Genomic DNA, 27,934 nt, shown 5'->3' with positions numbered 1-27,934 from the left:
AGCACCAACATAATGTTACCATTTAGAAAACTATTCTTAACATTGTGACGGGTCTCTTAACTATTTTTTAACTATTCCTCTATGAAGAAATAGTCTTTTTTCTTCTCCTTGCAATTATAACAATTTGGTCGGTTATTAGATTGATTTGCGTTATTGTAAAAAGAAAAACAAGATACGAGGGGTGTGCAATAAGTAATGCCCCTGACCCACTTCCCATAGCAGTAGAGCAACGAAACTTGGTGCAGTTATTATTCTTTCTCTACATAGGAACCACCCAGAGTTATGCATTTCTCTCATCGTTTGATGCAGCTCTGGAGACCGTTTTGTAGAACACCCCAGCTTGGTCTTCCAACCACGTGACTTCAGAAATCAAGGTTGCATCATCTGGGAAACGCTTTCCTTTCAAAAACAACTTCATGGCTGGGAAGATGTGAAAGTCAAAGGGTGCAAGGTCAGGAGAGTAGGGAGACTGGGGAAGGATTTCATAACCACACGCCTATGCTTCTTATCTGGCGACATGTGAGTTGTGGACCGGAGTGTTGTCTTGTAGGAGGAGGGTACCTTTGCTGATCTTGCTCCATCTCTTGATTTTGATAGCTTCCCTTAATTTCCTCAAAAGTGAAGCATAATAGGCTCCTGTAATTGTGGTACCCTTTGCCAGGAAATCTGTCATCACTACTCCGTCCTGGTCCCAGAAGACTATGAGCATGACCTTGCCAGCGGAGGGCTGTACCCTTGCCTTCTTTGGAGGTGGTGAGTCCAAGTGCTTCCACTGCATTGATTGGGCTTTGGTCTCTGGATCATAGTGATGGACCCAGGTTTCATCCTGTGTAATCAGTCTTTTGAAAAACTTTGACTCATCTTCTTGGCACATCTCCAAATTCATCCTCGAGCACTCAAAGTGTTGTCGCTTTTGGAATGGTGTGAGCAATCTGGGAATCCATCTGGCAGACACCTTATGCATATGCAAATGGTCATGAATGATAGTTTCCACAGACCCTGTACTAATTTTGACATCTTGGGCTATTTGGCGAATATTAATGCGCCAATCTTCAAAAATGGCAGCCTCAACTTGACGGACAAATGCTTCATCAATGGCAGAAAGGGGGCGACCAGGTCTGGGAGCTGTTTCCACAGACTTCCGGCCATGTTTGAATTCACGATGCCAGTGTTTTACAAGGTCATATGATGGGGCATTATCACCATAAGTTTCTTTCATTTTATCAAAAGTCTCCTGTGGTGTGCGTCCTTTCAAATACAAAAACCGGATCACTGCTCGACATTCAACACCTGACTCAGTTCAAACACCTGTAAAACAGAAACCACAATTAGTTCAGAGCTGTAATTTGCCACATAACCCGTAGAGATATAAATCATTGCACATGAAAAAGTTCAGCTAGATCAGACACTGGAAGTGGGTCAGGGGCATTACTTATTGCACGCCCCTCGTAGCAATAGCAATAAGAATGGCAAATAGATTAACACCTTTAGATAAATCACTCCTCCAACATAAGATTCTACTTTTTTCTTTTCTATTTTTTTTTTTTTTGTAGATGATTATATGGCAGAAAGGAAAAAGAAAAAAATCATAAAATGTCGAATAGGAAAGCAATTTCGCACATAAATTTAACATAAAATCATAATCGTTTCTGGCCCATTCTAACTTTTTAATCTTGTCTAATTGCTCAAAAATCAAACAAAATACTGGTAGAACATTATTCAGTTTCACTCGATCGTTGACATTTATTTGATGAGTTTCTACCACTGTTTAATTTTTGATTTTGAGCAATTATCAAGAGTCCTTGTGAAAGGCTTATGGACAACCATTTTTTTAAATTCTAACTCAGAGTGAACACTAAGTTTATTTTGAACTAAAAACACGCTTTAAAATAAGTTTAAACACAAATAAACTTATCCAGGAAGATAGAAGAGTTTTGCCTTTCGTAACATTTATCTGTTATATATTTGTTTTTCATTTATTAATTGTTCTGTTAGTTACAGTAACAAATGCCTGAATCTCATTCTTCTTTGGGATGTGGGGGTGGGGTGTCTAAGTTAAATGTAGATATTTTAATTCATTTTCCCTTTATGTACTTTATCCAAGATTTTTATAAACTCATAGTGAGGTTTTTATCTATATTTTTCACTTGTGTCCAAAAGTAAAGAAATACCATAAACATCAATTATTTCAGAAGCCGATGACAGACACCGACAGTGTCCAGATGGCGCCAATGATGAGACCTACCTGAAACTTTTATGCTATAAGTTTTACAAAGGGATGTTTACAGTAAAAAAAATATATATACATTAGACTATGAGAATCAATGTTAAATCTGAGAGTATGATTTATAACCCACTAGCCTGGGTGCCTGGCGTTGCCCGGGTGTTTGAAGGTATATGTTGAGCAAAAAAAAAAAAAAAAAAAAAAAGTGGTAGTAGGCAGGCAGGCTCAAACCTGTACCGCGAAGGAGGAAAAGAATGGGGGGGGGGGCATCTTTGCTGTTGCGCCCATTGCCAAACCAGAAGTGACGTAGGTTTAAATTAAGGCTAGACATTTGAAAAGAGAGGATGACTTTTGAAAAGATCGGCGAAAATGCAACCTTTCCCTGTAGAAAAGTGCCCAGTTGAGGGTGACGGAATTAATGTTTTTGGTCAATTTTTCTATATTTGTCGTCCGAAGGGTCCAGCTTCAAAATGATATCAATCTCATGAAAATCTGGCAGATTTGTGAAAGTTTTTGTGAGACATACATTTTGTGAGGCATGCATGCATACATACATTTAAACAGAGGTGAGATTTATATTATAGATTCCATGGCACTTAGTTTTTATGTTGTAAATTAACAACTTCTAATAAATAAATTTGCATCATCTTTTTTTATTGTCAAAAAATAAAAAAAAAAATTAGAAGAATCGTTTTGGAATCGGAAATTAGGCTCAAAATCTTCCAATTCTGATAATCCAAAAAGTTCCGATTTTTCCCATTCCTGATTGATCGTCCCAAATGTACATAAGCAAACAGTTAAAAATAACAGAATTCTGTTTAACTATAAATTTTTTTTTTCCAATGACCGTTTTGTGTTAAAAATCAAAAACATTAACCTATGTTCCAAATGTATCATTAATGTTTTCGATTCTTTGTCAAACCATCTGCAGGTGACACAAAATAAAATAAAATAAATAAATAAATGAACAAAAAAGAATTTCAAAAGGCAGTAAAATCGTACACAGATTCGATCCTCAAAAAGAAGAAATTCACTATTAGGGATGCACCGATAAGCAAATTGGTCAGTTACCAATTAATCTGCCTTTGATAATCAGCCGTTTTCTAATACTGATTTATCAGCAAATTTGGTTGTCAAAAATGGTACTATTATTAATTTATTTATATTGTAAACAAAGTTAACTCCCTTTTTTGCTTGCTAGTGAAAATTCACTGAAGGGACATGCACTGTTTACACTGTATTTCCAAATAACATGCATGGTGCGCTGTTACCATGCAGTCTTTTGCAACTGCGCTGAATCTGAGACAAATACAGGTAAGTAAATAGAAAATTTCTCTTTCGATTTCTATCGAATTAAAAAATTTTTTCTTCTTTTGTACTTTAAATCACTGCCAAAAAAATTTATTACTTTATCTTTTAGTTTTCACATTGAAGAATTGTATGGTAAACTGCGTCTAAAAGAAGGTTGGGAACCACTAGCATAGCACACAGGAAAAAAAAAAAAAAAAAAAAAAAATCGGTGAAAGTGGAAATGAAAGAACAGAAAATCAAAACTGGCAGTGGCCTGGTATTGGGTAAGAGGTCTGTACTACAGAGGTTCTATCTAAAATTATGGATTCATATATCATCTATGAAGCCATCGAAGAATAGGCGTTTGACTTGAAGAATTTGTTTTAAGGACGAGACACAAGTGTTCTGTTGTGTGCAAATCAAAAATAAAACATTCATCAGTCATACTCTTGTTCCTCAGGTTAGGACAGGTTTCACCATTAAATGTATATTTTTTATTTTTCTGATTTAGATCATGCATATTTTACTAAGATAAATTACTAAATAGGTAACAGATAATATTTAAACAATTTTTTTTTTATTGAATATTGACAACAGCCATTAACCATTATGGCAACCAGTTTCTGCTGGAAGTATTTTGATGTCAATCCCAAGAACACGAATACATCTCTCTGCAAGTTATGTCAAGCCATGATATCAAGAGGTGGTCAATAAACAAAAACTTTTGACAACTAATTATGTTAAACCAGCTTAGAAAAGTTCATCCAGAAGAAGCAAAAGTGTCAGCAACTACGACCCTCCAGTGAAACACCAAACTACTATAGAATCAATATTGGCCAAGAAGAAAATTTGGGATCTCTTTGCGAGTTTGACAGACTCTTAAATGACTTTGCAGAACGCAGAACTATGCTTAGAGTGTGCACGGGTAAAAAAAATGAATTACAGAATGTTTTGGATAAATATAAAAATCTCGAATAATTTTTTTTTTTAGTCTTGCAGGATTCAGGCACAAATAGGGTCGTTAAGACCAGGGAATGTGGTTTAGAATCACAATCATGCTTCATACATACATTGTACCTATTTACAATGCCTCCCCACGGGACAGAGTTAGACACCAGGGTCGTTTTTTAACGTGGAGAAAAGGTACAAAAATAAAAATTGTCTCAGTCGTGCGTGAAGGACTGCTCCTCCACCGAAAGAGAACAAGAAATTGAAGTGCAGTATCTGAAGAATAGATACTACACTTTGATCTTGGCCAAAAGGCCAAACATTGTAACTCTCAAATGAAATTTTTCCAGCAGGCTATGAATACAATCATTAGAATTAACAAAAATATAGTCTCTCACTTTAATCGCTCTTCATTAGCATTAGCAAATTAATTGAAATACAAGATCAGCTTAATTCGCAAAAACGTATGCTGAAAAAAAAAAGGAGCTCTTGTAATGCATGCTGTCGATAAGATTCATACCGTAACAACTTAGAAATGAAAACATGTTAAAAAAATTGTCCTGTTATTGAATCCAACTGAAGAAATCACCAAAGAAGCAAGTAACAGAATTTCAACCATATCGATAATACCCACAATTTTCGCTGTCAGCTTGTCTTGAGGTGGCATTTATCTCAGATTGGTTTAGCTGGCTACTTCCCATAAATTCACAGCATCTCACACAAAAGCTTACCAAGCTCGACGATCCATCGCCAACGCTGACACTATCAACAGTTCTAACATCATAGATTGTCGGACCTACAATCAGTTCATTATCTTGCTTGACTATTCTGAGCCAAGCTTTTTAGCTGGCCGTTGCATCACTTCTTCCAGTCCTGAAGAGGAACCAGATCGATGGCTTCTGATAAGAACACCTCGTTGACAGTGGAGTGCATGACCAACCGTTGGAAGAAGATGATGAATTTTAGCTCTGAGGTTATTTCTGTGTAAAGCCGTTCAATCTAATTCTGATATTTCTGACTTTAGTGGAATCCTCCTTACCACTGTTGAACAATTCAATGAATCAATGGAAACAAGATTTTCATCCTGTTTAAATGATAGAAACTTGTGTTTCTACTTTCCCAGATCCAAGATTCACATTTAAATTTCAAAAGAATGACATGGAAAACACCATTAAGAATTGGATTCTACGTCTGCTACTTTCTAACAATGATAATGAAGCAGAATCAGCAGGATACACTTCTTCAAACTCTGTTGAGGGTCAGGAAGATCAAAGTGAAAGTAAAACTTTATCTCTTTCAACCTTGTTTGATGAATTAGCTTCGAATAAGCCTACAGTAACAACTTCAAACTTAGAGCAGGTAGAGGCTGAGTTAAACCTGGAGACTGTGACTGCAACTACAACAGAAATACAAGAATCACAATCTAAACTCAAAATGAGTAAATCTCTTATGCTTAAGTGCACAAAAGAACTTGATCATTATGTAGCTTTACCACAATTCACAGGAAGTAACGATCCATTTTAATGATGGAGGGGGGGGGCCAAAAAAAAAACACGAGATCTTACCACTGATGAGTAAACCGACTTCAAATCATTTAAGCACACCACCTTCATCTGTGGAGAGCGAGAGGTAATGGTAATTTGTATGAACCTACAAGGAACAGGCTGTAGCCTGAGAATGGAGCAACTAATATTTCTACATTACAACTAAAGAGTATTCAACTTTAAATACTGAGGAGACTCAGAGCAGAGGAGGCAGGCAACAAGAATAGATGAGGAAGTAGAGCAGCAGCAGGTGCAGAGCAGAGGTAACTACTGCGACTTGTTCCAGTGGAAGCAGAACTTCAGCTCAGTTATTCACTTAAGAATTGAAATTTGTATTTTTTTTTCTTATCTACTTGTTTAAATATATTCATTAAAGAATTGGAATTTGTATTTTTTCATTTCATTAAAAAAAATAAATAAATAAATAAAAATAAAAAAAAGGCAAAAGTCATAATAGCAACCAGATACTTAACAAACAGCAAATTAAATTGGCAGTTACTGTGTTAATGTGTCAAAGTTATCTGATGACCCACTTAGCATTGATGAAACGGTTTAAATTTAATAGGAAAGAGAAAAGTAATGGAGCAATTACTGATTGATCAGCAAAGTGGCGAATAAGTAGAGTTGCTGATTACCTGCCAATTAATTTGTACATCCACTAGTCGCTATGTCCGAGAAGGAAGAACGTTACTTTTTAACATTGTTTGTTAAATTAAAAGAATCGTACCTAAATACACATACATAATATCTCTCTCATACTCTCTCTCTCTCTCTATATATATATATATATATATATATATATATATGAGGTGCCTTCAATAAGTTGTGATGAGAGTCACTTACATACTTACATAAGAGGACTTCACAGGGTCCTTCCAGAAGTTGTTGGAACGATTATAACAAGTGCATTGTAGCCGGAGGAGATTACTCCGAAGGGGACTAGTTTCATAAGTGTACTTTTAATGGAAGTGCTCACACAAAAAAGTCTGGAAACTTATTGAGGGCACCTCGTTATAGATAATAAATGAATCTGCATTGCTTGAGTCCAGTGGTAACGAAAAGTCGAGGATGACTGGAAACAATGCTGAGATAAGTGGAGAGTACATACAGCACCTGGAAGTCCCAAATGGTCACCCATCTGGTACTGACCAGGCTCATCGTTGCTTAAATCTAATATAAATATATATATATATTCTATATACGTTTCAAACAAACTACAATCTCTCAGATAAGTAAATATAAAATTGAATTCTTTTTGCAGCAACCAATTTTTTTGGCAGGTCATCAAAAATGCTGACATTATAAAAGGCAATAAATGAATGGAGAAGATTTTTGTTTTTCTTTCCTCGACTTGAAACAAGATTGGATGGCCGACCCCCAAAAATGAGAATCAATGATTCAAGGACAGGTGGCCTTGACATTGGCATTCAACAGCTCAATTATTTACCCACCTTTTCTGCAGCTTTTCCACTGATTACACTTGATACCTCCCTCGGGCACATGCTGCATGAAAACCATCATCATCGGTGCGTGTGTGCAATTAAAGAGGTATCAACTTCCTCTTTCAATTCGCCACATTACAGACTCTTGTCGTCTGCCTCCTACAGCCATCCCTTTCTCTTTCAACACTTTACATTACCTTTCCGCAGTATCTCCAATTCACAACCAAATAATCGCAGTATTGGATTGAGATTTATGTGATGCAATAAAAAGGATGCGTCCAGATAGAAAGTCGAATTCAATATCGGATTTTTTAAACATATATAGTTCCCATATTAAATTACCAATCATAAGATGGCATAACGCCTCCTGATAATATAAGGATGGGCCAAAGTTTTATATGGTTCTTACTTCTCCATATTGTATGACGTATTTTATGCCATGGAAACATCGATGACTCATGAACTGTTTGTCTATCAGACTGAAATTTTGTATAAGAACCCAAGATGAACACACAAGGTTAGGAAAAATCAGAAGTTTAAATTTAGTCAAAATTTTGACCATGGATGAATTTTTGAAGTTCACAATTAATGTTAACTTAAGGTCATACAAGATGCAGTAATTCATTAGCTTCAATATGGGCCGACTAGTGAGTCTTTAGAATGAACAGAACCAAAGTTTTTGTTAAATTATTTTTCACTATTGATAAATTATTTTTTTAATATACCAAAAAAGAAGAAAAGAGTAAAGTACTCTTTTAAAAACCCTATTTTACAAAAATAAAAAAGTAAACTCATGAAAATGTGTTCCAATTTTTTTCATGACCCTTTGAAATTTGAAAAGAATTTGGAAACATTTAAACTGGTTTTAAAATTCTTAGCAAAATCGTCTGATAGAAATCTCACCTGTCTGTTTAAATGTATGTATGTATGTATGTATGTATGTATTGCAAAATCTTTCGACAGAGGCGATGGAATGGTAAAGCAAAGAAAAAAATATATAATAAAAATATTCTTCTGCTATTATAAAGAAAATACAATGAATTGGAGAAATTTTTACAAAACTTAGAAAATTTAAATAATAAAAAAAATAAAAAACTCATAAGGCAAGTTTAATGAAAAAATATTTTAAAATTTTTATGCAGATTAAGGACTGTGCCATCATTGGAATTTTCCAGGCAGTTTACATAGCTAGTGTTGGCTAGTTTTTTTTGTTTTTTTTGTCTTCATGAAAACGATCACAAAATTTCAATTCTTGTTTCTGAATTTTTTGAGATGAGGATTGATAATTCATATTATTTGGATGATTCGGACTACTGTTCCCTTCTGAAGCGTTATTTGCACAATGCTTTTGTTGATGTAACCTCTCACCTTCAGGTGTATCTTGTCAAACTTGAGAATCTTTTAATCAAACTCAGGAATTTGCACAGATTTTCAAATGGAACCCTTTATTTAATCCAGAAGGGTTTCATGCTCTCGTTCTGTTAGCCATGACCAGGTAATAGTTTTAAGTAATTCGCAATTGTATTTTTAGTATTACCTGCATTGAGGATTGAACGTTCAACCTTGAGAAGAGTGTAACTTACAACTGAATTTTCGTATTAGTTTTAGAAAATAAAATATCAACATGGCCTGATATTCAGCAAAAAATATTTCTTATGATTCTTTCAATTCATCTAGTCGTGTATGGTAGGTAAAGAATTTAAAATGGACCCGTTAGGCAGGATGAAGGTAAGAAAAACCATGACATCTGAAAAGTACACGCTACTAAATTTGCTCAGCAATTTGTCATAAAGAGGATAGTGAGCAACGCAGATCAGACTAAAAATTAAATCCATCCCCATGTGACATGCATAGTTATCTCCCTTGCCTCCAAAGCAGGTTTATGTTAAGGCCACAAATAACCTAATGAGAGTGTGTACAGTGTGGTAGCACTCAATTTATGACTAGATTCTTTTTACACCCACGTGCGAACAGCCGTCCAAATAATACAGACTCTCCACCCTCGTTTTGGTGCTGATGGGGAGAGGGGTGTATTTACACAATTACAATAGAAAAATGCGAGCATAAAAAATATGGTTAAGCTTAAAGAAAAGTAAAGGACTAGTTGTTAAAACTGGAAAAGAAAAGGACAAGATATTCTAGTAAAATAAATAATAAATTTATAACTTTAAAAATTGCAACATTTTTTTAAATTCAATTCATAACATCATATAATTAATTTTTAATGCTGTAATATTTTAAGTTATAAATTTATTATATTTTTTACTAGAATATCTTGTCCTTTTCTTTTCCAGATTTAACAACTAGTCATTTACTTTTCCATGTTTAAGCTTAACCATATTACTTTTCATGCTCGCATTTTTCTATGGTAATCCATGATTTTTCCAGGCTTCCAGTAAATTCACTTGTTCTTTGTTTAATTTCAGTCTTATTTTTTTTTGCCCCCATAAACATAACATACACATATGTAATGGCACTCGTCTGCTTTCAATAAAATCCCCCAATTATCTCTCTTTCATTCTTCGTTTCACTTGTTACTTCTCTTTTCGCGAGAGCAGTGAATTGGTAGCAACAGTAGTTGTTGAAGTAACAGTCATAAAAAACGTCGCTCACCTCCTTAAATATTTTACAACTTTTAACACTAGTGAATTCATCATAACTTTTGTTTTACTGAACAAAAAATTGAAAAAAACTTTTTTACAATATAGCCAAGAAAGTGATCTATAAACTTTGATAATTGTTTGAAATTTGGTCAAAAATGAGTGAGCGGTGAAGCTTTAAAGCAGTTCTAAATGACAAACTGTCACTTAACTATATTTTAAAACAGTACCATGTTTGAATGATATATTTTAGTCAGGTGGAGAGGAGTACTTGTATACACACACACACTCATGTGTATGTATATAAATATAAATATAAAAAATATGTATGTATATAAATATAAAAATATACATGAATGAATTTATCAAAGTCTGGATAAAATAGATAAAGAGAAAACATTTAGAATTTTGCAAATTGAAAAAGAAATTATATCTACATATAAAAGTACCCCTCCACCCGCATTGAAATTTGTGAACCCACTAAAAACAAAATTATTTTAGAATTTAGGATGGAGAGTTAGTATATATTCACAAAAATCAAGACAACCAAATAGAAAATGAGAACATCTTATTGTGTATTTTCTTATGCATTACAATTGTTTCATAACTGTTCGGACAATTTTAAATATTATATCACTTAAAAATATTCCAAAACAACTACTTTTCAGACGGCCAAAAACTTATACATATTTGAATACATTAATAATAATAATAATAATAATAATAATTTTAGAGAACAAGCAGTTGGACCTACCTACAAACCATCCCTCTATTTTATTTATATATATATATATATATATATATATATATATATATATATATATACACTATGAAAATAGATTCATGGTAAGTAAGCTCTACTCATATATTGAGCACTGTTGAAGTAAATACTAAAAATGTGTATTTGTTAGCACATTTTTAAACTTACAGAAAAAGAACCAAAATTTTAGTTGTAGGGAGACAACACTCTATATTCTTTAATTAACTATGAGTTATACTACTTTATCTGAAATATATGAAATCATTTTTTTATTACTGATGTTAACTGATGTTTTATTTTTAGGTGATTATTTGAACATATTTCATATTAATAGTCATCAAAACATAACCAGTTAAGTATGCGATTATACTGTCAATAATATGGGATGAGAATAGCAGATGAAAATGGGCTAGTCAAAAGCAAACATTGATTTGTCAGCTTAAATGCTTTTTAGATCTAACTTTTTAAATCCAATAAGATAACTGTATATATTAGGTAGATATTAGATGCGCACATGACCCATTGGGTCACTACCACTCCCACTATATATTCTACCTTGATTTCATTTGAACACTCATAAACTGCGATACAATATCAAACTTGGGAATCTGTACGGAATTCAGAACTGAATACATTTAATCCAAAGGATTATATTGTTCTTGTTCAATCAGCCATAGCCAAGTCCCAGTGTTAATTATTTATGCTTTTCTTAGTTATCATCGCCTATAGTAAAAACTGAGCCTTCAACCTCCGGAAGATTGTCATTTACAAACAATTGCAAATCAATGCATTTAAACATGCTATGAGGCAATATGAACGTGTTAATTAACAATCACTTCTAACTGTTCAGTTCATAATTTCATATAGATTCAATGTTAAAAGATGCACCCGATGAAGGTCAGAGATTACATCAGCCAAACCATTGTGAAAATAACAACCAAGATGAAAAGATGAGTCAAAATAATACAAATTATCAATCCTCATCTCAAAAGATGTACCTGAAAAAGGTAAGAGGTTCCTATTTACAATGCCCCCACCCCCCACCCCACGGAACGGAGTTAGACACGAGGGTCGTTTTTTTAGTGTGGAGAAAAGGAACAAAAATAAAAATTGTCTTGGTCGTGAAGGATTTCTCCTCCAGTGACAGAGAACAAGAAATTGAAGTGTAGCATTTGAAGAACAGATACTATACACTTTGATCCCAACCCAAAGGCCAAGAACATTGCCCGAAGGCCAAGAACAATGAAAAATATTGTGAAAATAAACAAGATAGGGATAGTTATCCCCCTTTATCTGAAATTTATTCAATTCTTTTTTTTTTTTTTTAAATATTTATTACTAGTCTGAGTGCCCAGCGTTGTTGGGAGCTGTGCGTTGAGCAATAAAAAAAAAAGTGGTAGTAAACAGGCAGGTCGAACCCATACCTCGAAAGAAGGAAAAGAACGTGAAAAAAAAAAAAAAAAAAAAAAAAAAAAAAACTAAAAAAAAAAAACGTGACCTTTTTGCCCTTGCGGCCATTGCCAAACCAGAAGTGGCGAAAGTTTAAATTAAGGCTAGTCAATTGTAAAGAGGGAATAACTTTTGAAAATATCAGCGAAAAAAGCGACCTATCCTAGTAGAAAAGTGCCCAGTTGAGGGTGAAGGAATTAATGCTTTTAGCCAATTTTTCGATATTTGTTGTCCGAAGGGTCAAGCTTCAAAACGATACCGATCTCGTGAAAATCGGTCGCCTCTGTTGAAAGTTTTAGGCATACATACATACATACATACATTTAAACAGACAGGTGGGATTTATATTATAGATTACTGATGTAAACCAATTTTTAATTTTAGGTGATTATTTAAAAATATTTCATTAAGTCGTCAGGACCAGATTAACTAAGTATGTTATTATATTGCCAATAACATGGGATAAGAATAACACGTGTGAATGGGCTAGTCAAATAAAAACTTTCATTTATCAGCTTAAATGTCATTTAGGTGCAAATTTTCAAATCAAATAAGATAACTTTATACATTAGACAGATACTAGATGTGTCGAAACGTTATGAAAATAACAACCAACATAAGATTAGTGGTCCAAATAATCCAGATTAGTAATCATCATCTCATAACTTTGAAACAGAAGCAGCTTCTCCTGCCTTCACAGAGTTCAAAATAGACTTCGTAGCTTAGTGAGGGATGCCCTTTTCTCTTCCCTGCAACCTCTTTCTCACAGTAGAGATGTTGCGAGCCTGTCCCTGCTTTATCGTTATTTTCATGGCAAGTGCTCATCAGAGCTTTAATCTATGCCCCCCCCCTCGCCAAACTTTCATGAAAAACACTCATCTAGCCAAAACCATTATCAATAATTCCCCACACTATCTGTGCCTAAACCTAAACATAGATTTCATAAATAAAGCTTCTTTCTTAGAACGGCACGCCTGCTTACCAGCTCACTACAATCTGATTGTCTTCAAGTCCAACGTAAACAAGTTTCTGATGAACCGTCCCCCATAGTAATCAAATTTACAAAATTTCCATTACTTATGTTTACTATGCTATAATCTCATTGACTAATGTATACCAATAAACTCTTATCCTCGAGTGGCCTCTGGGCCTTGATAAGTGGTGACTCCTTTGTAAAAAAAAAAAATCTTTCCATCTCTTTCCTTGCGGTGCACTTCATCATCATCACCATCATCATCATCATCATCCACTATGTTGAAGAGGATATTTGTTGTTATCAGACAAGGGATAGGGATTGAGACAATTAAGGGATTTTTCAACATTATCAAAAAAAATGCTGATACAGTTTTAATAATACAGAGACGTTTTGTCTTGATTTTCACCCACCCGTTTTCAAGGAGCCCCTCTCTCGTAAGGGTCCTGTATAGAAGCTCATTGTTCCAACCACATAACACAGGCCGTATTAAGCAATTCAGGATATTTGATAGGATAGGGGTGACAGAAAAAAAAACAAAAAAAAAAACATTTTTTTTTTTGCTTGTTTTGTAGCAAGGCTCAGCTAAGCATACCAAGAATCAATTTAATAAAAGGGATTTTTCCTTTTGTTCTTAAATAAGGATAACCATACGAAGGATGATGACTTTTTTTTTTTTTTTTTTTTTTTTTTTTACTCCAAACAAAGAAACTTAGATGCAAGGAACTACTATTTCAGACCATATCTACAGAGACACTATGCAGGAAATTGAGCAATGAGATGTGTGCTCACATTATATTTAAATTCCTGCAGGTTAGTACAATCAAGGAAGCAGGAGACAGGATAATGAGAACAGTAGTCCAAATAATCCAAATAATACAAGCTAGCAAAACCTGTGGAAATTCCACAGGGGACTCATTCATATGTAATATATTGATGTTGGCATTCTGTAGATGCTCAATGTAAATGGAGACGCTGAGATATTATGATAGCTTTTTTGTTAAAACTGCAAAAGTACTCATCTAAACTAGCAGGAACGCCTTGTATAGCCCGGTCGTAAAGTATGCTTAAATATGATATTTTAATTCTAGCAAATTTCATATATATTATTATTATCGATTTTTATGTTATAAAGTTACGATTTTGAAAAAAAAAAAAAAAAAAAAAAATCCATATGACTTGGTTGCATTAGTTTGAATTGAAACAGAAAAACTTATGAAAAAAATATATGTGTGTGTGTATATATATATCTATATATCTATAAAAGTGAACGTGTCTGTCTGTCTGTGTGTCTGTCTGTCTGTGTACATTTCCCTACGCAATAACTGTCAATTTTTAGTCTATAGACTCGAAATTTGAAATACCGGGTACTGAGATTTGGGAAAATCGATGTGACGGGTGTCAGCCAGAAATTTGGCTGTTAAGGGGTCAAATTTCAACGATTTGACCTTTAAGAACTCAACCAAACTCCTCCGACAATTTTGGGTCTAGACACTTGAAATTTTAGATATAGGTTCCTTGAACCTGGATCTAACTTAATAAAGTGATTTGAGCCCGAAACTATAAATTTTAAGGGGTAATAATAGGGGTCAAATTAAAAAAAAAATTTACTCTTTTTTTTTTTTGCTCAGCATACACCTCCAAACACCCGGGCAACGCCGGGCTGAAATGCTAGTATATATATATATATATATATATATATATATATATATATATATATATATATATATATATAACTTGAGTTCCCTAAGCCATAATCGAAACCAAAACCAAATCTTATGAAGAATTCTTGGTAAAATTATATATGACAAGAAATGGAAGCACATAATTAAACGACCCAGACATAAGCGTGACACAGAAAAGAACACACACTATCGCATTAATATATAGATTATCAATCCTCATCTAAAAAAATCAGAGACAGTGTCGTAAAAGAATTTAAAAAAAAAAAAAAAACAACACAGTTGAGTGAATATGCTGTTGGCATTTAAAAGAATTTTGTTTTATTTGTTGCATTACAAAAAGCAAAAGCAAAGAAAAGAGGAAGACACCTAAAGTTCTGCTACTGCATCACCACTACAATTATATTTATAACTAGATGCTTCTCTACCCATTAAGCCAACTACTGCTGTTTTCTGCTGACAAGAACATTAGAGGCCATCTGTTAAGGTTCCACACCCCCTACCCCTTCTGAACATCATAAATTAGGGATACTATGTCAATAGCAATTAAATTAGTTAGTGTGTGCTCCAAAAATTATGCATATTGATCAAAAGGTTCATTTTTATGCAAATTAATGGGAATTCGTAGACATTACAACAAATCTTCCAAGTGTGAATTTAGAGTTTTAGGTAAAAATGATAAAAAATGAAATAAGCAACATATAACATGTTAGATTGTGTTCAAAATGGCAGACAAGACAGCAGCTCTTCTGTTTCTCATAAAATTTTATTTTATTCAAAAAATAAAATTAATTGATCAAGTTACATAATTTTTTGAATATGATATTTTTGTTTCATCACAAGTATGTACATCATACAGATTTTTCTTTATTTTTGTTTTTTAATATGAGGGAAATCTGGACAAGAACCGTTTCTATTACAATAACTTTGTGAAAATTTTGAGAAAAGCTAAAGATTAATGGAATAACAGAATAATTCAAATAATGAACGGTAACAAATAAGTCCTTCCCAATTAACACTGGGGACACCTTCTCCCCATTCTAAAAAAAGAAAAAACAAAACGAGGGTTGATGCAGACTTACCTGAGCCAGGCTATGGCCACTGCTGTTTGGTGTTCCTGTCGTAGTGACCAGCGTCCCTGAACTTGACGTTGATTGACTGCTTGTACTGTGGGTATCATAAGGTTTTGATTGAAAGTAACTTCTTTGTGAATGATTCGGAGTACTCGGTAATGTGGAAGCGGAAGAAGATGGTGTTGAGGTTCCAGCAGCAGCTGCAGATACTGCTGCCATGATTTGGGGATACCTGGTTTGAACTATTTTCTGGCAAGCTGAAAAACAAAAAAGAGACAAGAAAGAAGGGTTACCTCCATTTTGTCAAAGGCTTCAACATATACATACCTATAATAATATACACATACATATAATAAAACTAATATATAAATCTTCACTGTTATATAACACAAACTTTGTGTGTCTGTATCTGTTTGTGAGTTTGTTCCCTATGAACTCAAAAACAGCTGGATTAATTTTTATGAAATTTCACATAAAAATACTTTATATGCGTCGCAGTGTTCTTAGATAGGTTTTGTGGCGGAATGTTTTCCATAAGTATCGATAATCAAAATAATCCGATGAAAGAAGCAACAGGCGATTTTGACCAAAGTTAACACCTTACACAGCCTAACATCACAAGCGCATTTGAGAAATTTTATTACCACACAAGCAGAAATGCCCGAAATATAAAATCAACAGTAGATTCTTTGATATAACAGGGGCGCATTCAAAATAAATGTTTCTGTTTAAAGCACAATTTCACAATGATAACTGATTTTTTCATTTTAAACTTAAATTCAAACCAGTATCACCACACAACCAGTAACACCGGGTATATAACATCAACAGAAGGTTCTTTAATATGACAAGAGCGTGTTCGAAATGAAAGTTTCTGTTTAGAGCCCAATTGAAGCATGATACTTGACTCATGCACTTTAAACTTTGACGCAGGCCATTATATATAGAAATAATTTTATAAAATCAACAGTAGGTTCTCTACAGTGCAATGTTGACCACAATATTTTGCGAGAGTCATGGAAAGCTTTCTCCTGATGCACTGCAATAGGTCCCCAATTAGAGCATGCAAGCAACTGATTTGATTAAAAAATGGGCGATTTCATCGATTTTGGTGACAATAAAAAAATGAAACTATGAAACCTTTGTTGATCATCCTTCAATCCCGGGCAACATCAGGTCATCCTACTAGTAGAACAATAAATAAATAATAAACGCAAACTCACCCTTTCCCTATCTTACTTCCTCTGTCAGAAAAGTTGGAAAAGAATACAAAATCAAATGAACAAAACCTCTTTCAAAATACTATATCTGATGATGATCAAGAGATTGCCGAAACAGCACTCGGAACCACAATTTACAATCTACCAACCGAGATCAAGAAAATTGCTTGCTGCGTCGTGAAAATCACCGGAAAAGTTAAAGGAGAAAACTATGCTGTATTTAAATAGACATAATGACTTGCAATATATATATAATTCCAACATGGCAGCTGAAGTAAACACGCCTTGCTGAATCTTCTTTGGAATTCCATTTTTTCCGACATTAGGTTATCATGCATAATTCTTTCTAAACAAACAAAAAAAAAAAAATCTATTTTTTCTGCAGAGCATGCATATTAAAAAATTCAATATTGACATAATAATTTGATTGTTTCTGTGTAACGAAACATCTGTAAAAAATGTACTGAAATTTTGAAATGCTGAAAAAATTTGGTAAGAAAAATAAATTTGGAACTTGAAGTGTAGCTATACTGCTAACATATATGTATATCTGTCATTAGTTTTTATTCCAAATACCAAAAAATCGAATTTTTAATTGTATATTTTTTTTTTTAATTTTATTCTTCAAAATTATTTTAGGCAGATTGCTTAATTTTCATTATGTTACGTCTTGCACGTGTTTTGTTGGATAGCAACAGATATTTTCCTCATATCAATAAATAACTATTCATAGACGAATGGATATTCCTCAAAAACCGTTACAAAGTTTAATATTGTGAATGAAAAAAGAAGTTAGAAAAAAGAGAAATACGTAAAACCTATCAAAACATAAATTTAAAACGTTTATTAAAATGTTTAAGAGTCTTGATAGAGTTAGAAACCAGCTTTGAAACCTAGTAGATGATGCCCTTTTCTCTTCCCTGCAACCTTTCCCAGAGAAGAGACCTTCCGAGCCTCTCTACTCTATCATTATTTTCATGGCAAGTGTTCGACTAAACTCTATGCCCCCCCCTCTGGTAAACTTTCACAAAAAAACAAAAAAAAAAACATGACTAGCTAAAACCACTATAAACAATTTCCCCCACTCTCTAACTGTGCTTAAATGTAAATGCAGATTCCATGAGCAAAGTTTCTTTCCCAGAACTGCCGGCTTGTGGAACACTGTTCTGCTAGTCTGCTTCTCAGTTGAATACATGGTAGCCTTCAAATCCAATATAAACAAATTCTTGTTGAGTCATTTTCAGAAAGTATCAAATTCTGCTGAATTTACACCATTAACAATAACTTCACTACCACCTTACATTCATTAACCCTTATCCTTGAGTGGCCTTCAACCCTTGATAAGTGATGACTCCCAAGTAAAAAAAAAAAAAAAAAAAAAACAACTGAAAATGACCAAATTAGGCCAGTGCTAAGAGAGGAGCGTGTCAGGGTTATTAATAATTTACAGGTTGTATCCTGCAATAAAACAAATGCTGTTGAACTTTTACAACTGAAACTTGGTGGACAAGTCAACCATAGACTCAAGTTTATATTTTATTAAAAATTAAATGGATGGCTTTGGTGGGGGGGAGGGGGCTAGGAGGTATACTTGTACTTTAAAACTGTTTATACAAATAAAAATCCAAGGAAGTTATGGTCTCGTGAATACAAAGCACTCCCAAGATCCCATCGTCTACTGATGAGACAATCACCAGCAGTGCCCCCACTAAATGGCGATAAAACAAAAGAATGTTGTAAATTTTATTACCAATTCCATGGGTGGAGTTTTCTTCTTTTTTTTTTTTGCCATGGGTGAGTGATGTGTATGTGTGTGGGTGAAGGAGAGAATGTAACCCAGTACATTTTTATCACGTTACAGAAGTTTTCAAGTTTGAACTCATCTAAAATTTTTCTTTCAACTTATGTAATTGAATTATGTAATTTAATCAACCTTCAATGTCAAAAATAAGACAACGGAGAGAGAAAAAACAGCTTTAAAGAAAATTTAGATCTGTACATTTTATTGGTTTGCTTGTTTTGTTTAATGGCATATCAACCCTTTTTATTTTTCACGTTATTTCATACAGAATCCAATCATTCTGGTAAAAGGTTCCACACACTCATAGGGCTTGGTTTGTTTTATGGTATATCAACACTTACTCCATTTACTATCTAACACCTGCTCCACCCTGTGTTCCAATAGGGTATCACCAAAGATGAGAAAAGCTCTAAACAACCACAACTTCGCCATCCAGATATACTTTTTCCACATCTGAGCTTTCATCCGTCTCCATTGCTTGGCTTGATTTGGTTGTTTTGTTTTACAGCATATCAACCCGTTTGGAGTTATTTTAATGCAGAATTCAATAATTTTGGATAAAAAGGTTTTATGCTTCAAATTGTTTACATCTTTGAATATTTATTCATGGTGTTTGGTTTGGTTGTTTTATTTTATGGTATTAATCCAGTAATTTGGGAGAAAAGTTTTTATGTTCCATATTCTTTACATTTAAAATTATTCATTCATGATGTTTGGTTTGCTTCTTTTGTAGAGGAAATTGGTATTTTGTAGACTGATTTAAGTTTTGCAAATGAAAAGAAAAAACAATAACATCAATGTTTGGTGCATTTTAGGCCAGGAAGCCACTATCTTCAGACAGCCTGATCTGGTAGCCTGAGAGTACATTTTCTAATCTTACAAATTGAAGTTGAAAGTTTTGTCTTCCGATTCCATGACCATGTTCTATAAAAACGAAAATAGGGTAGAGATTATGTCATCTTTTAATCACGTTAACATCAGATCTAGTTTAACGATGAAATAAGCAATTTAGACAAATATATTTACATAACACCTCCCTCCTGATGCACACAAAGTGATATTTATCTAATTCTTATTTTTAGAAATAGACAATCTTGTTCCCATAATCAGAACGGAATGGATAAAATATCAAATACCCCCCCCTCCACTTTTCTCCGCAAAAATGTTTTTTGATAAGAACAAAACTTCCAAAGTTACATTTGGTTTCTTCCCAAGTGAATAGAAAACCCAGTTTGATATGGAGGGGAGGGGAGATCTTTTCTTTCCATATTTCTTTCATCATTTTTTTTTTTTTTTTTGTTGCTGCTAATAAAACGGAGCTTGTGTATTCATTTTTTTGCGGACTTTTATCCTCATTTCTATAATCGTTGTTTCAAGCTATGTTTCAACCAACTCGTCCTCTGGCATTCTTCAGGAGGGTAACCACGTCGGGATAGGAATGCCGAGTCTTGTAATTGTATCCTCAGTAATAACTTCCTTCAGGGCCCGTTGAACAATGGATAAAGACGGTGAATCTCTACGGTTCCAGGTGAGTATTGTCTGAAAATAGCGCTTTATATCCTACCCAAGCAAGCCAGAGGATTAGTTAGCCAAAACAAAATGTGGTGAGACAACAACAACTATGGAAGGCAGTAATTACTGGGGATATAGTTACAAGACTCAACATTCCTATCTCGTTGCGGTTAATCACCTGAAGAGAGCTAGAAGATGAGTTGTCCAAAACATGAAACAACAACTATGAAGATAAGGATAACACTCTGCAAATAAAAGAATATTTCAAAGGATTTAAATAATGATGATAATCTATATATAAATCTCGCTTGTCTGTTTAAATGTATGTATGTTTGTATATCTTGCAAAAACTTTCAACAGAAGCAACAGATCCAGACAAGATCGGTATCATTTTGAAGCTCAACGTCTCAGATGACAAATATCAAAAAATTGTCCAAAAACAATTTCTTCACCATAAACTGGCCAGTTTTGTACAAGAAGGGGTCGATTTTTTCCGAACCACTTTTGCAAGTTATCGTATTAGTTGGATTGACTTTGTCTAATTTTAACGTCCCGAACTTCAGGTCGCATCACGGAGCATTGGTAAAACATCAGATTTTCTTTCACTTTCTTTTCCATCTTCACTTCACGTGCCTGCCTGCCTACTACCACATTTTTTATTTTTTTTAACACCTCTCTTCACCCTGGCTGCCTACTGTTGTTTTGATTCTCTCCCCACACTACTACCATTTTTTTTAACACCTCTTTCCACATGGGCTGCCAACTGTTGTTTTGATTCCACCCCCACCCCAGGGTTCATTACTATGCAACCTACACACACCTGAGCAATTTTTTTTTTACCCTCTCTCCATCTGGTCTGCCTACTATTGTTTTGATCCCTACTACCACTTTTTTTTTAACACCTCTCTCCACCTAGACTTCCTACTGTTATTCTACCCCCCCCCAAGGCAATGCTGGGTACCCCCACTAGTCATATATAAAACAGAGCTCATTCACTATGGCAACCCCTATTATGTAGTGGGTATTTCCATTTTTGTATTTAAAAATCACAATTTTCATAAATTGCACATTTAGCTTTCATTCTAAATGCCAAAAAAATGGAATCGATTCACACCCATACATTTTTCGTTTTTATTTTTTTTATTTTTTATTATATTCTTCAGGGTTTTATGTGAAATTATACATGCTTCATAATTGATATGGGTGGAGTAAGTTCAGGAAACTTCAGTAATTATTAACCAGTAGAGCGTTACCACTGTCAACAAAGAGAAGAATTTAACAAGCGTGTGTGCACATCGTATGGGAGTGAAACCTGGCTAGTGATGGTTGAAGACATGCACTGCATGGAGAGAAATGATATGAAAGAGAACCTTAGTTCTGATGACCTCAGAGGAAGATTAAATCTGAACAGTCTTGGAAGATATCTGTAGTAAAGTAGACTATGATGGTTTTGTCACGTTGAAAGAATGAATAAAAGTTGTTGAGTTAATAAACGTAGAACCATTATGATAGTAGGATCAGTTCATAGGATAAGGCCGAGGAAAATATAGTAGGAAGTGATGATGATGTAATTGAGAGAAAAAGGGGTAAATAAAGACCGGGCCAGAGATAGGTTAGTTTGGAAGTCCATTTTTGAAAGTCATGTCAGATGTAAAAAAAAAAAAAAAAAAAAAAAAAAAAGTCCTTTTTTTTTTCTTTTTTTTACTTGGAAAGTTATCACTTATGAAGGCCCGGAGGCCACTCAAGGATAAAGGTTAAGTGTTACGTAGATGGTGAGAAAAGATCAGACACAGTGGAACTTGGGCAGAACTAGATTATCTAAACGGACGACTCAATAGGAATTTGTTCCCATTAAACTGGAAGACAGCCATGTTATAGTGAGCGGGGAAGTAAACAAATGGTATTGCATTCCACAGACAGACAGCTCTAAGAAAGAAACTGCTCATAAAAATTTTGTTTAGTTTTTAGCACAGATAGGAAGTGAGGAAAGTTGTTGGCGGTTGTTTCAATTAGGTGAGTATTTGTTGTGAACGTTTTACAGAGAGGGATCATAGATTGGAGCCCAGTCAAACACCGATCATAAAAGGTATCAACAGAGCAGAGACAGACTCAAAAGTCTCTGATGCGGAAAATTAATTGCCCACTAAATTTTCAAGATGGTTTTATACCCTGTCAAGGAAGAAAAGGGTTCATTTTATGAGCTCCACCTCGGATGTTGCAACAGTACTCCATCTTGGGCCATATCTGACTTGTGCAGGTAAAACAGAATATGATGTTAACATAAAATTATTTCCCCTCAGGAAACAATTTATAAGCAAATAAGATCTTGATAAAAAAAAAAAAAACTTGAAAAAAAAACGAAGAAATACTTTTCTTGTGTGGCTTTAATGCTCTTCAAACAATCGGCAATATGAAACGAGCATGGGTGAAGAGTCGACAAATAATAATATAAAGGTGGTCTAAGAAATTCTGTAGTCAAAATCATAGCGAATCTCATGGACAGAAAGGAATACAAACGAAGAAGTCATGCATAAGGCAGAGTACAGCAAAAGAGACAACTAAAGTTCTTCAGCCATTTGATGGCTTGGAGAAAAAGGTTGATATTAGGGGAGGGGGTGTGGAAATCGTCAGAAGGAGAGCAGAGGAAGACAATGAATAAAGTTCACCAACAGTCTCAACAGGGTCACTGGAAACATGATTCTAGTTCTCATCAGAAAAACTGAATGCAGAGGGAACTAGAGAGTCCTGATCATCAATGTTTGTAATAACAGGCCTGACACCTGAAGAAATTAAATTATTCTAGTAATAAACAGGAATTTGATCCTTTCTAAGAAATATGAGATATGTTCAGAAAGGCAGACAAAGTCATGCATAATGCAGAATACAGCAGATAACTACTCAATACCGTCCACATTAGACAAAATTCTTCGGCTTTTTAATGCAGGTGGGCGGCTTCGAAAAAAGCTTGATATTAGGAACAAAGAAAAAAAAAATATCGACGGATAAAAGAGCAAAGGAAGACAACGAACAAAGTTCACTGACAGTCTCACAAGGGTCACTGGAACACACAACTATAGATCTCATAAGAAAGACGGAATGCAGAAGGGACTGGAAAACCATGATCATTGATGTCTACAATAGCAGATCTGATACCTGAAGAAGAAGAATCATAGAGTTGAAGATGAGAAAGGCAAAAGATTGTCATGCAATCTTGACACTGAACGTTCGAAAATTGAACAAAATATGATTAAAACACTTAGTGTCAATATTTCAAGTTGGATAAATATGTCTTGAATAAATTAATGTTTGCTTCGGAAGTCATTATTTCAAGAACAATCTGATTGAGTTCTGTTGTCACATCTGGGGAGGTGTTTCTTAGCACACCCTTATTTGCCTTGATAGACTACAAAACCAACTTAGTGGCCGATGCTGTTTTCTTCTCCCCATCACCGCTTTCTAACAGAAGGAAGTTGCTAGTCTTTCTCTACTTTGTTATTTTCACAGCAGGAGCTCGATTGAGCTCCAATCTATGCCTCTTCCTTCCCCATAAACATTCACAGCAAAAACTCGTCTACAACCACTGTCAATAATTTCCCTTTCTCTCTCTTTACCTAAATCTAAACAAAACTTCCACAAGCAAAGCTTTTTTCCTAGAACTGCCAGTCTGTGGAACACAATACCATGGGACTGCTTCCAAGCTGACTACAACTGGCCTTTTTCAAGTCCAATGTAAACAAATTCTTGTTTAGCTGTCCTCTTAAATAATGAAATTCTGTCCAATCATCCCCGTTATTACCAATCATCAGTGTTGTCTCACTATCCACCTGATACATTTTACTTATCCTTAATTGGTCTTTCGCCCTTCATATGTGGTTGGTTGCTCTTTAGTATATAAAAATGAATATTGTTTCTTTCGTACATTAATTAGCTTGCGATGTTTAATTTCTAGGTAAAACCAATGGCATTGTTACCTCAGAAAGCTGATCCAAGTTACCTCCCCTGAAAAATTACTAGCCAATGATGGATACACTCTCCTATTTCCAGAACAGTCAGCACGCGAATTAATGGTGGATATGATTTGCAAGGTTTTCATAACTGTGACGTCATTTCACGTCAGACATCTTTCATGGCCATCATCATTTCGGACTCCCTCTACTCTGGTATACGAGGTGCCTTCAATAAGTTCCCAGACTTTTTCCGTATAAGCACATTTATTGATAGTACACACAAAACTCTTGTCCCCCTCAAAGTAATCTCTTCCGGCTGCAATGCACTTGTACTATTCCAACAACTTCTTGAAGGCCCCACGGAAGTCCTCTTATGTGAGCGTGTCGATGACTCACCATGGCCTCTTTCATCTCAATGCTTCTCACACACAAAATGCACTCACTGAACCTTGAATGACAAGCTAAAGCAGAGAATAGCGTTCTTAAATCCTTCTGCTTTTTCAGCCTCGATCTGAAACGTGGTAAAATAAGAACAAAAAAAATGACCGCTTGAGGAACAAGACTTCATCATACAGCAGATTGCCTAACAGCAGGTTAACACTAATCTCTTATCAGAACAGGCGTGACCATCCCCATCTACATAGGGTTTTGATACCTCCCCCCTTTCTCGACACATTGCAGCTGGACATATGCAATTTTTATTAAAAAGACAGTTTTTGTTTTTTCTTCTTTTAATCTACAAAATAACCCCAATATTTACTTTAGATAAGCATTATGTCTCGATATAAAATGTCTGAAATGATTAGGAACATTTTTGGGGAAACTTCTAACCGACATTTTCTGTTTGTTTAAAAATTGCCATTATTCTTTTATGGGGTTCCTCATCAGTTTTGTTCCAAAATTTATATTGCAAAGAAAAATGTACATTTGGATGAAATTGAAAAAGATACTGCATCTCGGGTGGGAATTTTTTTTTTTTTTTTTTTTTAAAGACATTTTTGATTGTTTTACAGCATATCAACCCCTTTCTTAGGTCATCTACTATCGAATACAATATATTTTGAATTTTTTATGTTTAAAGTTCTTGCTATCATCAAATATTTATTCATGGTGTTTAGTTTGTTGTTTTGTATAGGAAATCCTTGTTTTTGAAGTACATGATTGAGTTTTGCAAAAGGAAAGGAAAAACGAAATGACATCAGTTTGGCACATTTAAGGCCAAGAAGCCAATATATTCAGCCTGATATAGTAGCACTAGAAGGACATTTTTGATGTAAAAAAAAAACAAAAAAACAAAAAAAAAACATTGTGGTGGCTAAAAAAAAAAAAAAACCCAACATATTCTTTAATTTTTCTAATGATGTATGTATTTAATTTGAACATTAAAAAAAATAAAAATAAAAAAACCAAGAGAGAAACAATTTAAAAGTTAAGCTGAGAGACCAAAGGAAATGTTTCAAACTTATGGATGGACAAAAGAAAATGAATACCAACCAATGGCAAGTAAATTAAAAAAAAAAAAAAAAAAATATTTAAATACATACATAAAAAAAAACATTACACAAACCTAATGGAACTGAACTGTCAAAAATCCAATAATAAAAAGAACACACCACACACACATGGTAGACATCAGTCCTGGCTGATATTACATAAAGTTGTTGTGAAGGGTCAAAGAGGATGGAAAGATTGATGAAAGAGAAGGTAAACCAGGTGCTATGAGTACTGAGAACATGGGGGAGGGGCCTTATTACCATTTAAATTTCAGAGAGAGCCAACAGTCGTTATTAACAAAAACAAAAAAAAAAAGACATGGTAAATGGCTGTTGCGATAACAAATTGATTTGAAATGTCATCGAAAAAGAAACAGAAATTTGCAGTTACTAAAATTCTAAAAAACAGACTTAAGCAGCAAGAAATTAGCAATCTGCGAAATCATAGCAGACGAAGGTGAAGAAGGCAGAAAAAACAAGCAAATAGATACAGTTTGACAGAAAACTGAAGAGAATATGCAACGTAAAAAAAAATGACTAATGCCAATAATTGTAGGAGCACTTGGAATAGCCCCAAAAACATGGAGAAAAAAAACTAAGAGAAATTGGAATCAACAGGAAGATTGACACCATACAATGCATAACAGTGATGAAAACAGCGAAAATATAAAATCACATAATCAGAATGAACCACAGCTAAGTTGAAACAAAAAAAACAATATAGAAAGAACATCGTATGAATTCAAGGGAACTGGAACTGCTAAAGATCCTATATGATTCCATCCTCCAAGAAAAGAGGTGGCAACAGCTTCAATTGGTACTGCACAAAATGATTATAAATGGTTAAGGAAGATGGAAAAACCAAGGAAGGAGAACACCATCAGACCTCCACTAGTTAATATGCTATTTAGCAAAGCAAATTCACCAGAAAGAATCAATGTTAATGTCTCTTTCCCTAACAATTCAAAACCCTGCCTTCAAACGAAACGCTAAAAATAGAACAGATTTGTTATATGAGAGAAAGGAAGAGATGGTGGGGTGCTGAGAATTGTAGAAATATTTAAGGTAAAAAACGGTTACATCTGCACCTTCGTTTCTAGGTGAAAAAAAAAAATGGTTGGGGGGGGGGGGGCTGCCAAGAGTAAGAATGATGGACAAATCCCTGACTGACATCAGCAAATGAAGAAAAGCAGCATGGTAGCGGCAACGGCAGCAAAATGAGCAAGGGTGAGGGGAGGGCACCGTTAGAATCTACAGAACATAGAATTCATTTTGGATCAGGTTACCATTTTCATAGATCCCAAAAGTAAACAGACTTTTTAGTAAAGCCAGACAAACTAACCAGGTGGGATATATATATATATATATATATATATATATATATATATATATATATATATATATATATATAGAGAGAGAGAGAGAGAGAGAGAGAGAGAGAGGTGTGTGTGTGTTGGAACAGTTAATTGGAATTGGGAATCGAAAAATATTGAAACTTTTAGTGGTATCAAAATCAGTATCAACAGAATTTGTGCCTATTTTCCGATACCAAAAACGATGTTTTTAATTCTTTGTTTTTGTTTAAAACTTAACTTTCCATGACTCATTAATACTAGAATGATAAATATTTATAAATTTTATACAACTAGTAAAAATAAAATCGATAGTTCACATACAAGTGTATGTTTATGAAAATATATATCATTACTACATGGCATATTACTACATGGGTTTTTATCGTAATCTGACCCCATTCCAAAAAATGCAAGTTTATAATTGAAAATTTAAAAATAATCAAAATCGATAATTGTATCGGAATTGAGGATTTAGATCAGAATCGGTAATTGTATCAGAATGGGGAAAACTATTAGGATCAACTATATATATATATATATATATATATATATATATATATATATATATATATAAAGCCCCTCCCCCCATCCTAATGACAACCATGAAATCATTAATAAACT

General features: G+C 34.2%; 1 protein-coding gene across 50 annotated transcripts in view; it reads right to left on the bottom strand.

Annotated features, from left to right (window-relative positions):
- The window catches only part of LOC145258325 (centaurin-gamma-1A-like), a 511,784-nt gene that overhangs the window by 218,937 nt on the left and 264,913 nt on the right, over positions 1-27,934 (bottom strand). For all 50 annotated transcript variants that reach the window (XM_080116465.1, XM_080116462.1, XM_080116457.1 and 47 more), the window contains exon 7: positions 15,995-16,242. In XM_080116465.1, the coding sequence (XP_079972591.1) occupies positions 15,995-16,242 (248 nt within the window). The remainder of the gene's footprint in view (positions 1-15,994; positions 16,243-27,934) is intronic.

This window comes from Euprymna scolopes, chromosome 33, assembly GCF_053919585.1.
Source record: "Euprymna scolopes isolate OS-2025 chromosome 33, ASM5391958v1, whole genome shotgun sequence".
Taxonomy (NCBI): Eukaryota; Metazoa; Mollusca; class Cephalopoda; order Sepiida; family Sepiolidae; genus Euprymna; species Euprymna scolopes.
Note: the sequence above shows the minus strand (reverse complement) of the source record. Positions and strands in the feature narration are given on the sequence as shown.